Source organism: Euprymna scolopes, chromosome 26, assembly GCF_053919585.1.
Source record: "Euprymna scolopes isolate OS-2025 chromosome 26, ASM5391958v1, whole genome shotgun sequence".
Taxonomy (NCBI): Eukaryota; Metazoa; Mollusca; class Cephalopoda; order Sepiida; family Sepiolidae; genus Euprymna; species Euprymna scolopes.
This window is the reverse complement of record NC_136507.1, coordinates 16,888,239-16,902,796: the sequence shown is the minus strand read 5'-3', so window position 1 is coordinate 16,902,796 and position 14,558 is coordinate 16,888,239. Positions and strand designations below refer to the sequence as shown.

Genomic DNA, 14,558 nt, shown 5'->3' with positions numbered 1-14,558 from the left:
AATTATGGTCAATAAAATAATAGTTTAAAAAAAAATAATTTATGGTCAATAGTTAATAAATAAGTACTTTTATTTTATAAGAAATATTTTTAATATAAATTGTTGAAAAATATTCCTTACAAAATACAAATATAAAATCAACATAAGTTATCTCCCTTGCACCATTTAAATGAGATCAAGGGCAGTAAATTAACCTCATCTTGTTAATAATTAAGTTTTAAATGAAAACAATTTCTTTGGAGATATTTTATTTAAAAATATTTACATAACAAAATAACTGTCTTCTTTGAAGTTCCTCGTATCTTTTTTCATCCGAATGAATTCCAAAATTCCTCAAATTTCTTTCATTTCAACGTCAGCAGGTTCTTTTGAGGCATCGGAGAACTTTTCATCAAATTTAACTGGAAAAGAAAATGGAATAATTATCTTTTGTTTACATACTGTTTATAGGACGATAGAATACGATCAAGGGGAGCGAACTTTGTGTTTTTCTGTTGCAGGTGAACTTACCTCCCCCTTTTAACTCTAAAGACAGATGCGCGTGGATGCGATTAAGGGAACGACTTTGAACCTGTATAAATAAACGACTTCTTGCTGTGATATTTGTAGTAACAAACTTAATACCGGATTAAAACTGATAGATGTAATTTGTATCATTTCACGTGTTGCCTCCTGATAAATAAATACCTAAGTCGAGTCCACTGTGAGTCGTCCACATTTCTTCCAGTATTTTTGGTCATTCATGTGCTATCCACATTTTTTCACCACCACCAACCAATCAATCAATCAATCAATCAATCATGCCAGTTATTATAGGTGCCACAGGACTTATGAAGAAGAACTTGAAGTCCTACCTAACTAATATTCCTGATGAACCAAGTGCAAAAGAGATCCAGACAATTGCACTTAAGGGCACAACGAGGATACTAAAAAGAGCTCTCGGTTGGTTTCAATAAAAAGCAGGGCAATGTTGGTAGCTGGTTTGGCTGCCCCATACTCAGCATTACAATCTTCAAAGGAAAATAAAATAAAAGATGACTAGTCAGGGTCTCAGTGCTTTATTCTACTGTGTTATAGCATTCCACACTCCGTGTGAAAAGTTTCCCCACAATGCATGGGTAGTTACCAGGGTTGTTGCCTTTGGTAATGTTTTTGTTCAGACCTGGCCTTTATTTTTACCTCCATTTCTGTCTTTCCTTTGGGAAGGTTACTGTGTCAGCAACTTCAGTCTGCTGCTAGCTCTTCCCAATTTTTCGTATTCATACTCATTGCTTATTGGTGGCGCTTAATCACATTCTTGTAGCGGAGTTTCTGCCCACCAATCTTTCTGTACCCATTTTCCAATTCTGTATAGAATAGGATTTTGGAGTTGACAGGAAACATGCTGTGGAAAGTCCTTAAGACATTTGGATGCCCAGATTACTTTATTTAAATTGTTAAACAGCACAAGGGGAAGGGGAAGCAAGAGAGTGAATCATGGAACAAAGGAAGGATGTGTTTGCAACAAATGCTTTTTACCGTTTTCTTAACCACGGTACTAATAAAATTCTATCAAGACACGGACAAAGACGTCTTTATTTGACGGCAAACTGTTCAACTTGGCATGACTAAGGCAAAGACTCAAAACGAGCTGATAACAGAACTGCTATTTGCAGATGATACAGCCTTGTTGGCATAAAGCGAGGGGCAAATCCAAAACGTGTGTTTTTTTACTAAAAACATAAATATTAGCAGTCCACCATTCTCTATTTTGTAATGGCAGATTTGTCAAAATAATTATGCAGTTGCCTCCCCTGTATTTTAAGAACTTGTCAATATTAAGCAATACGATAAAACTATAATTTGATAAATGTTACTTTTACTTGTATTATTTTTTCAAGTGATCAGTACTTTTTAATTTTTAATAATTTCAACATCACATGCAAAATGTTAAAATATAACGTTATGTCGACATTTTGTGAGGGTGGGGGTTATAGTTGTCTATTTCATATCAAATGCCTTCCCAGCTGACTACAATTTTGCAGTCGTCAAGTCCAACATAAACAAGTTCTTGATGAGCCGTCCCCTTAAGTAATCCAATTTACCAAATTTCCACTACTAACGACTACTACAATCCTGTCCCATTAACTACTGTACACTCATTAACCCTTATCCTCGAGTGGCCTCCGGGCCTTGATAAGTAGTGACTCCTATGTAAAAAAAAAAAAAAAATGCACTCACCTTCATTGTTCTTTTCACGAGCCTCATGCCGTAATCTTTTCATTATTTTCCTTTGTCGTTTTCCAGTCAATAGTTTTGTACATTTTGCCGACTCTCTATTATGAAAAAAAATGAGAATGTTAAATTATAAACGTAGAAATTTACAATCAATTACACTTAAGAATCAGAAACTACAAATAGGACACATTTGGGCTTAGGATAGATTTTTTTTATTTCCGGTTAAATTATAAACATGCAAGCTTTTATTCGTATTAAAAAGATTCATCGGACTACTATTCTCATTGTGAGTGTGATTTTCACGTTTCGGTCGATGTAACCTCCAACCTTCTTCAGGTGTATCTTGTCGAACTCAGGAATTCGGACAGAATTTTGAGCGGAACCCTTTATCGTCTTCATGTGGGTAGAGGGCTCTTGTTCCGTCAGCCATGACTGGATAGAGGTCCTAAGTAATTTGCAATTGTATTTTCCGGTTGCCCACACTCAGGATTGAACCCCTTCAAGAGAATATCACTTTACGCAATTGAGTTTTCCAAGTACTCTAACCACTGCACTACGGGTCCTTGCAGACATAATATGCATGTTTTTTTTTTAATTTTGATTTTAAATTAAAGATTATCTTCAGTGCGGATACAGATAGAGGCACAAGTGAAAATCGATGTCTCGAATAAATTAACATGAAAACTCTTTGATATACTAGTTTATCAGGCAAAAAATAAATAACTACACCAAAAATTCGGAAAAATTATCAAGTAGAAGATTTATTTATTTATATAAAAATCAGTTTTATCGTATTCTGTCAATCCACCACTGATAAGAGCAGAAATCCTGTAAATCAAAGGGAGATAAGTCAGTCAGTCATTTAATAAAGTAACACTGAATGTCGGATCGGCAAAATATGAAAACTGATTTTTTTTTTTTCTTTAATTAAAATTTTACTCAATAAGTATTTCTAATTTTTGGTGAGGATATTTATTTTTGCATGATATGTAAGTAAATATCGAAGAGTTATTACTTGGAATGCAATTTTTATATTTAGATTATATTTCTCTTAGTGTGTTCATTCCACTTTTATCGGAAACTACTGAGTTGATCTGTTATGATACGGTGCAGTGAGCTAAGTATTATGGTATTTGTCCACAGTTAGGGATTAGTCAATACAATACGACATTTACTCTAGAAGTTTTCTCGGAACCTACTGAGCCAATCTGATTGAAATTTTGTGAGGAGCTTTGTAATAAGATGCAGTGCACTAAGTATTATGGTATCTATTCGATACACAGATATTATTATGGGTTAATATTTAATGCAAAAATGAGCACAAATTTAGACATATTTAACCATTAATATAAAGCACTCATTTTAAGTCAATGGGCTATAACTTTTTCTCGTTTTTAATAAACTAAAAATCTCGTATATATATATAAAAGGCAAAATGTGCGCGAGAGCCTTTGTATGTCCAACAAAGGCTGTTTTCACCGGGGTTCCCGGGCTTGGGGGGTGGTACTATCACTTAGAAGTGTTTATATACCCCCTAGATAATAATATCTAGGATTTGCGAACGCGCGTCCGTCTAGATTTATTTACGTCGACTTTTACAAGATTATTGCTATTTCAATTTCTCACATGTTCATTCGGCTTTTTCGTATAAAAGTGAAACTGATGTGAAGCTAACGAGCGGTTCTCGGCCCACGTGCCAGAAAGCGATGGACGTTTGGTTAATGTCGGTTTTCACCGTCATATCAAACAATCGCTTTCATTTGCATACTCCCCTAATAAAGGGAGAGCTGGTTTTCCCCAAGACGTTGGGGAAACAAAACCAGACAAAGTTGGGTAAAAAAGAACTATCCTGCAGTAAAATTAAGTGCGGATTTGACCTCATTAAACACGCACTTAAAAACTGTCTCGCAACTGCGGAATAGCATGATGTGTGACCTCTATTTGAACTCATTCACTTTTTAACAGCTAAATTTAACGTATTACATTGCTTCCGTCGCCGTACCGCAGGTGTATGTTCGAGCCTACCTGCTACCAATCCCCCCCCCCTTTTTCTTTTACACCTACAAAAGACTTTTTTCCATTTTTAAAATCTGTTTTTAGGTTTTATTTTTTCTAAGAAATTTAACATCTTTTTTTTAGATTTAAACAGGGTTAAGTTTCCTTTTTGTTCTGCTTTACCCCCTCCCCCAATGACACACACATACAAACACCCGGGCAACGCCGGGTACTCCCGCTAGTCTATTATATAAATTTCACCTGTCTGTTTAAATGTATGTATATATGCATGTATGTTTGTTTGTATGTCTGCCTAAAACTTTCGACAGAGGCAACAGATTTTCACAAAATCAGTATCATTTTGAAGCTCAACCCTTTGGACAACAAATATCGAAAAATTGGTTAAAAACATTAATTTCTTCACTCTCAATTGAGCACTTTTCTACAGGGAGGGGTAGCTTTTTTTGCTGATATTTTCAAAAGTCATTCCCTTTTTTCGAATGACTAACCTTAATTTAAACCTAACGTCACTTCCGGTTTGGCGATGGGCACAACAGCAAAGACGTCATTTTTTTTTTCACATTCTTTTCCTCCTTTGATGTTCGGGTTCAAGCCTACCTGCCTCCTACAATTTTTTTTTTTTTCCTTTTTTTTGCTTAACACACACCTCTAAACACCCAGGCAAGCTGAGAACCCAGGCTAGTATTATATAAACACCATTTATTCTTTTTATAAATCTCTAAAGCTTACAAAATAAAGTAAAAGAAAACAAAAAAAAAATTCCAGTGTCAAGCCAAAATTTGTGTTTTGGTAGTCTGGGATGCTTCAAGTGATTCAAAATTCATTGTTTGAAAGATTACTTTTAAAAGTGTTTAAGAGGCTCTGTCCAGTCAGTAAAATAAATTAAATCAAATTTATTGGCAACCAAAAATAAAACAATTTTCCTATCCCCAATTGAGCATTTAAATATCTTTTTGTGGTTTCTTTGTATTACTGGATTCCAGAACAAGAATTTATCTAGTCTGATGGAGTTATTTGAGGCAACATCACTTATGTTTTTCTCAAAATTGTCTAGGTTGGATCCAATCATCCTCAGGCGTATTGCGTTGTAAAAATTATGTTTTTAATTATATATATATATATATATATTTTTTTTTTCGCGGTCATGTAGTGGTTTATTATGAGTTAATTGGGTGAACAACTTTTTTGTTATATATATATATATATATATATATATATATATTTGCAATGTGAACAATATTTTCCTTTTTTTGTCTCATTTTACTTCAATCAAAGTTCTCCAAAATCAAGGGGCCCCTTCTTAGAGGCTAACATTTGATATCTATACGAGATACATGAACATCCGAATGTTCCATTAAAGTTCTCCTTTACATCTTAAATGTTGAGTCAGTAAAGAAGATGAGAACATAATTTTCTTCTCAATCGAAAATTTATTCGTGTTAGAGAATATCTTTCTTGTGATCTCTTAGTCTTATTCCAGGGCAAGGGTTTACTTGTAGAGGAAAGTATGCTCATGTCAGGTTGACCTGATAAATCAATCCCTATACAGATAGACCTTAGACACTCGAGGACAGTATCTAGTAGGCATTCAAGTTCTCTCCATGTAGTGGGGGTTGGAGTGCATATCAATGTCAATTTACGACCTGGGTGAACCAAGTTGGAATCAATCCTATCGAACCATTTTCAGTTATAGTCAGTAATTTATTTATTTATTTGCAGGCGTTTATCCTCATCTTCATAGATGCTCTTTCACCATGTTTCAGTCAGTTCATCCTCTGGCCTTCTTCAGGTGATTAACCGCGATGGGATAGGAATGCTTGGTCTTGTAACTGTATCACCAGTAATTATCATCCTGTCACGGTTAATCACTTGGAGACCAAACGATGAATTGGTTGAAACGTGTTGAAACAAAAACTATGAAGATGAGAATAACAGTCTGCAAAAAGAGAATGAATACACAAATTACTCATGATTAATGATTCCAATAAAAATCATATATATATATATATATATATATATATATATATATATATATATACACATATTCAGTATCAACCCGACAATGGAAGACCAGATAAAAATGAAAACTTGGATTTATAAGACCAAAAAATCCAACCTTGATCGTCCTTCGGGGCCCGTGGCGCAGCGGATAAAGATGTCGAATCCTTACGGTTCCAGGTGAACATTTTCTGAAGAAAGCAGTTTCAATCCTACCCAAAGCAGGCCAGAGGTATAGTTAGCCAAAATGTGGTGTGGCAACAACAACTATGCAAAGCAGTAATTACTGGGGATACAGTTATGAGACTCAGCATTCCTCTCCTGTCGCGGTTAATCACCTGAAGAAGGCCAGAGGATGAACTGGCCGAAACATCATGAAACAACAACTATGAAGATGAGGATAACAGTTCACAAATAAATAAATATACAAATTACTCATCTCAAAGGATTCCAATAAAAAATAAAAAAAATAATATATGTCAGCAAACATACTTCCTAATTTCCAACATTGTATGATCGGAAGCAGTGACAAGGCAAATCAGTTCCTTTCGCATTTTTCTCTCATTCCTCTATCTCCCCTGAGCATGTACTTTTTTTATTACTTTTTTTTTTATCTTTTTTTATTTAAAAAGTTTTTCTGATTTTTTTTATTTAAAAAGTTTTTCTGATCTTTTTTTATTTAAAAAGTTTTTCTGATCTTTTATATTTAAAAAGTTTTTCTGATCTTTTTTATTTAAAAAGTTTTTCTGATCTTTTTTATTTAAAAAGTTTTTCTGATCTTATTTAATTAAGCATTATTGAAAATAGTTTTTTTTTTAATTATTAAAAACACTTCTTAGCTCTTTTTTTTTTTTTTTTAACTTATTGAAAACACAAAAATCTTTTTAAGTAATGAACTATTTAATAAAAACTAATTGTGTTATTTTTATCTGTATAATTTTGTTAATTTTTATTGTATACTTTTCAATAATGTCCTTTTCTTATATTTTACTTGAGGGCAGTGCTTGGTTTTGCCCGGGTGTAAGTAAAAATATGCTTAAATATATTTTAATTTGTCCAGATTTCATATATATTATTATTATAGAGTCATGATTTCAAAAGTAATAAAAAAAGTATTTGAGTGTCATTGGCTAGAATCGAAACCTAAAGCAAAACTGTTACATTCAAAGCTGGTGACGTTACCACTGTACCAACATGACACGTATATGAACTGATTAAAAATAAACTAACATGAATGTACAAAATGTACAACTATTTAAAAAATGTTACCCCTTTTTGACCCCTTAAAAACTATTTTAACTGGCTAAAGACCCATAAAAGCACAGTCCATAAAAAATCCAATCATTTGAGGCCCCTAACGCCACTTTGTGACTTTTAGTTTTGAAAGAGATAGAGTTTGAAAATATGGAGACAGACAGACAGACATAGTTAGTTTTATAAATTAGATTTCACTAAATTGCTTCACAATAGAAATACTGAAGAATAATAAAAGTGAAGGAACTGAGTTGCCTCGTCACTGCTTCTGATAGCACTATGCCGGAAATTAGGAAGTATGTTAGCTGACTATAACTCCATTTTCACTGTTGGAAACCTTTGCATGGTCCTGTTGGCAAGTGATTGATCTTAGAAAGAACTAAAGAAACAAAAAAATTGAATTCATTAAAAGCTGTACTGTGCTGATAAACAGGAACTTATGTTTTTAGATATATGCAAATATTTTTTTTAAGTTTCTAATTTGTCTTACAAATTTTGGTGCTTATAGAGTATGGGCACATATGAAAATCGCATTTCCAGGTAAAAATTCTTCGATACACACTACAAAAAAAATTTAGTATCCTCACCAAAAATTAGGAAAAAATTATCGAGTAGAAGTTTAATTAAAAACAAAAATCAGTTTCCGCATTTTGCCACTCTGTCTTTGTTTAGAGCGAAAATACTTGTAAAACAGGGGGAGATAAATCAGTCTATCATCTAACTAAGTAATCATAAATAGCATGATGGTAAAATACAAAAGCTGGTTTTATAAAGTTCATTTGCCATAGGAATAGAGAGAGAAAGAGAGAAGAAAAGGAGAGAAAAAAAACAAAAGAAAAAAAAATCCAAAGAAAGGAAAAGAAAAGATAAAAGAAAGAAAAAAAAGGAAAAATAAAAAGGAAAAAATAGGAACAAAAAAGAAAGCAAAAAGTAAAGAAAGAAAAAAAATAAAAAAAAATAAAAATAAAGAAAACATAAGTATATATAGTATGAAAAATACATAAATTACATAGAAATGTTTATGCTTCCTTCCTGAAGGAAATCGTCAGGCTAAATGCATGAATTTACATTCTAAGATCCATATTATAGTCAAGCAGTGTTTGCTTCAACCAATTATATTCACTGATTTTTATTAACCCCATTTTCACGTCTCTCTCCTATTTCCATGCGTGTGCATGCACACACTCATAACAAAATTCAAAAACACAAACAAAAAACGTCGGAGGACAAACATTTACTTACAGTTTCTTTATTTGTTCATCACTCATAAATTCTAAATAATCGACACTGGCGAGGCGAGCTTTCTTGGCGGCTAATTTCTTCTGAGTTCGTCTTTTGCCGCCAGAGTTCTTCTTTTTGCGATTTTCTTTCTTCAGCTGATTTAAAAAAATAATAATTAAAAAACGTTTAATTCATCATAATCATGGTTTCATGTCTGTTTACATGCTGGCATGTGTTGGACGGCCTTTTATTTATACCTCTTTCTCTCATATCCATCCTTATCCATCCCTATCATGCTTTCCTTGGCCTTCCTCTTCCAACCATTAAATCTGCTCAAGCTTTAGTTATTACCGTTTGAGCTATCGACAGATGGATAAGAAAACATTAAAAATTAAGCAACTAACATATAAATGCGTATTTGCATATGTGTAGAAGTAACAGGTTTAGTAGACTTATTTTTGTCAAGTTCATCTTATTTTTTTCAATTTTTACCCCTTAACAGCTATTTTCATTGGTTAAAAACAAAATTGAATTTGTTCCACAGGTCCATATCTCCTATATATTAAGTTTCAAGTCTGTAGACCAAAAATTGACTGAGGAGTTTGGTAGAGACTATTTTCACACAGATAAACGTCACTTATATATATATATATATATATATATATATATATGTGCATGTGCTCGAACTTTTTCATACTAAATGCAATACAATTATGCACAATATAAAAAATATGCATAAATAGAACTGAGCATAATAGTTAAATGAAACCAATCATCCAATAAAAAAATGCAGAAAAATGAATAATTAATGAAAGTTCGTTTTTTCAACGGAATATGCAAATTAGTTAACCTTTATGAAGTCACTCGCATATCCATGAGTGAGTATATTAAAAAGTTTGTTTGAATAATTTTTAAGTGGAAAAGGAGACTTTTATTACCAATGTCAGATCAACAAAAAATCTTAACTTTATATATGTATAGATTTTACTTAAGGTCACATTTTAGTAAAAGATCTTCAAAAGATCTGCTCATTTTCAGTAATAAAGTGGGAAACAATGTCCATTCTACACTTAGAGAGCAGGGTGAGGGGATGTAGTGGGAGGAGAGGGGTACAAATTCCCCCAGATTGTATTTGGCTTTTCGATGGTGCAACTTTATTATAGTGTGTCTTCGAAAAAATGCATTTCAGAAGAAAAACATTATTACGTACTAACATGTCATGACGGAATGAATATAAATTAAAAAAAATTATGAAAAATGGTCCAGTAGAAAAATAACTATAAGTAAAAACAGAATTTTTGGAAGTTGTGATTTTTTACTGTAAATTAATCCTTTAGAAGATCGAAAACAGGGGCAGATAACTGTATTCTATTGTTTAAGTTGCTTTACACAGAATCTGATGACACTATCTTTCGGGTTGGCCATCTTGCTTTTTTATTGATCTATGGCGGTTACCATAATGTAATTCTTGTTGGGTAGGTCACCATTTCGGCGGGTCCCCCTTTTGGGGAGTCGTCGAAATTAATAAGACGGGAGTAGAAACCGACCTGGGAATAATAATAAAGAAACAAAGGAACTTCCAAACGAAACGGTTTTATATTCATTTCAGCGTACAAGTGGTATCGGATTATAGAAAGTCCGTGATTTTCATTTTTGTCCCTTGACTCTGGAACCACTCGCGTCTCCGTCTTTTTGCTTTTTGTATCTCTCTTTTTGTCTTTCCCACCAGAACTGTTCTCCGTCCAGATTAGTTACAACCTCTGGTCAAACCTTTGAGGAAAGGAGGAAGGAAGGAAGGAAGGAAGGAAGGGGGAAAGGGAAGAGTAGAGAGAAAGAGACATGTAATGGAGAAATAGTAGTCTTGGCTTCACTACAGATCTACTCCACGCTTTTTTCCGAAAATCAGCTCTAACACAACATCTACTGGGCCATTTTTCATAATATTTTGAATTTATACTAATTTCGACAGGACACTTAAGAACGTAATAATGTTTTCCCCTGAAATGCTTTTGTTTGAAAATACGCAATTGGATCAGATGACACACTATACTATAAAGTCGCACCTTTTTGATTCCCTTGGGGAGATTTTTGCCCTCAACACTAAAATCAACAAAGTCTACGGCATTTCTGAAATGGTCTTTTCCCTGTTGACTGCAGTATGTTGCTGTTCCTATGCAATTCTAGGAGGTCCACCCTCTTTGAGAAGGCATTAGTTTTCTGCTAATCACGAGGCATTTCTATTGGAAAATGCAGACAGGGCTGCTCACGCATTTTTTGCAGGCCAGAGTGCTCCTCTTTGGGGTCGCTGGTTCTTCAATCCCACTTTCCGACCCAAGTATCACATTTTCCTGCCATGGGAAAGAGATAAATACCCAGCCATTATTTTCACAAATCAGTCCTCCTCTACTCCCATTATTTTCATGGAAGCCGCTCGACTGAGCACCAATCAATCTCTGGTTTCTCCTTGCAAAATATTCACAGCAAGAACTACCAAAAATAACTTTTTCTTTTCTTTCTTCGTGTACTCAGCATTATGCAGAATTTTTATGAAAAGAGTTTCTTTTTTTTTTTCACGAACATCCCATCTGTTGAACACATTACCATGAAACTACTTTCTTGTGGATTACTACATGACCATCTTCAAATCCAATATCAACAAATACTTTTTTATAAACCATCTCATTAGATTCATCATCAACTCTTATCCTCAAGCAGCTTTAGGCTTGGATTTTTTATTTATTTTTAAAATTTTACAAAAAAATGTTCACACAAAAGTAAATCTTCTTTCTCGGTTAGTTAGTAGAGGACAAATCCTTCATTACTGAGACAATTTTTTATTTTTGCTTCTTTCTTCACATTAAAAAACGACCCTGGTGTCTAACTCTGCCCTCGTGGGGAGGCAAAGTAAATAGGAACATAAGATATGGCACAAGATCAAAATTGGGGGTCGGTTGCCATCCTATTGGTCTATTCTCTAAACTAGTCTCACTCACCAAAATACTGCATTCACTTTATGGTTAAATTCTACTTAACATTATCCTCAATGGTTTAACGGTTTTTATTTGCAAAAAAGAAATAATAATAATATATATATATTAGGGATGGGGTGATTCCAATATTTTTTCTGATTTTGATACAATTACCAATTCTGTATTAAATTCCTGATTCCAATACAATTACCAATTCTGTATTAAATTCCTGATTCCAATACAATTACCAATTCTGTATTAAATTCCTGATTCCAATACAATTACCAATTCTGTATTAAATTCCTGATTCCAATACAATTACCAATTCCGATTCTTTATAAATCTCTATATATTTAACTAAAGTTCTTTTTCACTATTACCGTAAAAACATGTTAAATGTGCAGATCTTTTCTCAAGCGTAATGATACACTTGTGAGTGATGATCCATCGATTTTAGTTTAATAGTTTAAAATTAATGTATATTCATTATTTTAGTATTACTATCAACGGGAGAATATTTTTCTTTACAGAAAACAGAAAATCAAATAAAAAAGCCAATTAAAAGAATCGTTTTTTAGCATCGGAAAATAAGCACAAATTTTTCTGATTCCAATACCACAAATAGTTCTGATTTTTTTCGATTCCCGATTCTGATTGGGAATCGTCCCAACACAATATATATACATGTGTGTGTGTGTGTGTGTGTGTGTGTGTGTGTGTGTATAAATTCATCAGTTGGAAGGTGCTAAAAAACAGAGATTGATGAAAAATAAAATTCTAAATGTGGTAGGAGGTAGTAGAATTCTTCCAAATCGATCTTGGTACGAGCTACTCACTGTTTTTATAGAGCCCAAAACAAGTAAGATGGTTTCTAAATGGGGGGGAAAAAGGGGGGGGGGGAATTATTGGGAAATAAAAGAAAATGAAAAGATGGATGGGATTTAAGATTGCGTGGTGTCTTCCAAGATATATATCATTGGGGTGGGAAAGACAAAATTAAAATGGGAAGTGGGCATCTTGGAGGATGTCTAATACCAAAAATAAAGAAAAAAGAAAGAGTCAGGACTCGTTTCTAACACAAGCTAAGAGACTTTGCTAACTCGGATGGGGTTTGATAAGACCTCATGTCAGCGCTCATGATGCTTAGGCAAGGAATATATACTCAATCTTAGTTCGTTCAAATACACACAGTGTATATCCACCATAGTGCAGAATGTAATCTCCTCCTATTCCATCTGATTTTGACTTTAAGCTGGTGTTTAAAGTGCGAAATGAGACCATAATCTGAAGGTCACCCGCCTCCTTCAAACTTCATATGTCTACGTGTGGAGTAAATACTACTAGTTTAACTGAGGCTAGAATTGTGAGAAACATTCGTTTCACGCTAGGTCAAGAAAGCATCACATTATACGCTACAGATGTTACAGTTATTGTTGAGTTGTCCTCTTAAATAATCAATTTCTAATTTCCACCACTACTGATCATTACGGTGGTGTCGCACTGACCACCTGATACTCATTAACTCTTATCCTTGAATGGCCTCTGGGCTTTGAAAAGCGGTGACTCTCTAAAAAGAAAATCTAGGTGTACTAATTGTTCAGAGACTATTTTGGTCTTGATATGTGGTGATTTATTAGAGGAAAAGAAAAGAAAAGTAAAAAAGAAAAAAAAAGTAAAAAAAAGAAAAAAGAAAAAAAAAGAAAAAAGAAAAAAAAGAAAAGAAAAAGAAAAAAGAAAAAGAAAAGAAAAAGAAAAGGAAAAAAGAAAAGAAAAAGAAAAAAGAAAAAGAAAAAAGAAAAAGAAAAAAAGAAAAAGAAAAAAAGAAAAGAAAAAAGAAAAGGAAAAAAGAAAAAGAAAAAAGAAAAAGAAAAAAGAAAAAGAAAATAAAAATAAAAAGAAAAGAAAAGGAGAAATGGAAAAGAAAAGGAAAAAAGAAAATGAAAAGAAAGAGGAAAAAGAAAAAAGGGGAAAAAAGAAGAAAAAGGAAAAAGTATTAGCGCTGAGAGAAGACAAGGACGAAACGAAATAATATTTAAAAAAATATTTAAAAAAATATTAAAAAAATGTCATTTACATAAAGTCAGAGAAATCATGCAAATGTTTAGTGTTGCAAAGCCCTGACCACTATGAGACGGCTGACTACAAACAAATCAGACCCAGTGGCCAAGGGTGGAGCTACACCATCTTTTAATGTATGATGGGGTTTTGACCATTGCCTTCATAGCTGTGAAGACTAGGGTTTTACCATCAAATTTACAAAAAAACAAAAAAAAAAAGCAAACATACAAACAAAAAAAAGAAAACACCAATTGTTTACAAAAAAAATATTTCAACAGATCCTGCTCTCTTAACATGTAAACTGGCCAATCACAACTAGTATTAAAAAAAAAAAAATCTGAGAATCTTTTTTTTTAAACTAATGAGTCATCGCTTATAAAGGCCAAAGGCCACTGGAGGATAAGTTGAATGCTGAAGAATATATTACGAGAGGATTGAAAATCATGTATGGAAGGAACAACATTTAATTACTTATAAAAAACGGTTTAAGACAAGTATTTGGAGACAACCATGTTGTAGACTACAGGGAAGCAGTTCTGTGGTATTATGTTCCACAGATGGAAAAATTCTTAAGTGAAACTTGTGACTATATTTCAGAGGTATGGTATTTTTATTTACATATTTTGGGTTGTTATCTTCATCAAGGTTATTATATTCAGCCACTTCAGATAGCGTCCGAAATGTTCGGAAGATAACAGTGAGACTGAAAATCTGGGTGTGCCAGGTTCGAATCTGGTTCATTCCACAGAAACATTTTCATCAAACCGACGCTTGACCTTGTGTTTAACCTCCGGAAGAAGAGGTAAATAAAATAACAGCAAGAAT

General features: G+C 33.2%; 1 protein-coding gene across 1 annotated transcript in view; it reads right to left on the bottom strand.

Annotated features, from left to right (window-relative positions):
- Positions 1-230: 230 nt before the first annotated feature.
- LOC145247930 (uncharacterized) overlaps positions 231-14,558 on the bottom strand; it is a 38,723-nt gene continuing 24,395 nt past the window's right edge. The window contains exons 2-4 of the mRNA XM_080109569.1: positions 8,728-8,861; positions 2,221-2,315; positions 231-401 (exon numbers count right to left, since the gene is read on the bottom strand). Coding sequence (XP_079965695.1) covers positions 334-401; positions 2,221-2,315; positions 8,728-8,861 — 297 coding nt within the window. The 3' untranslated portion in view covers positions 231-333. The remainder of the gene's footprint in view (positions 402-2,220; positions 2,316-8,727; positions 8,862-14,558) is intronic.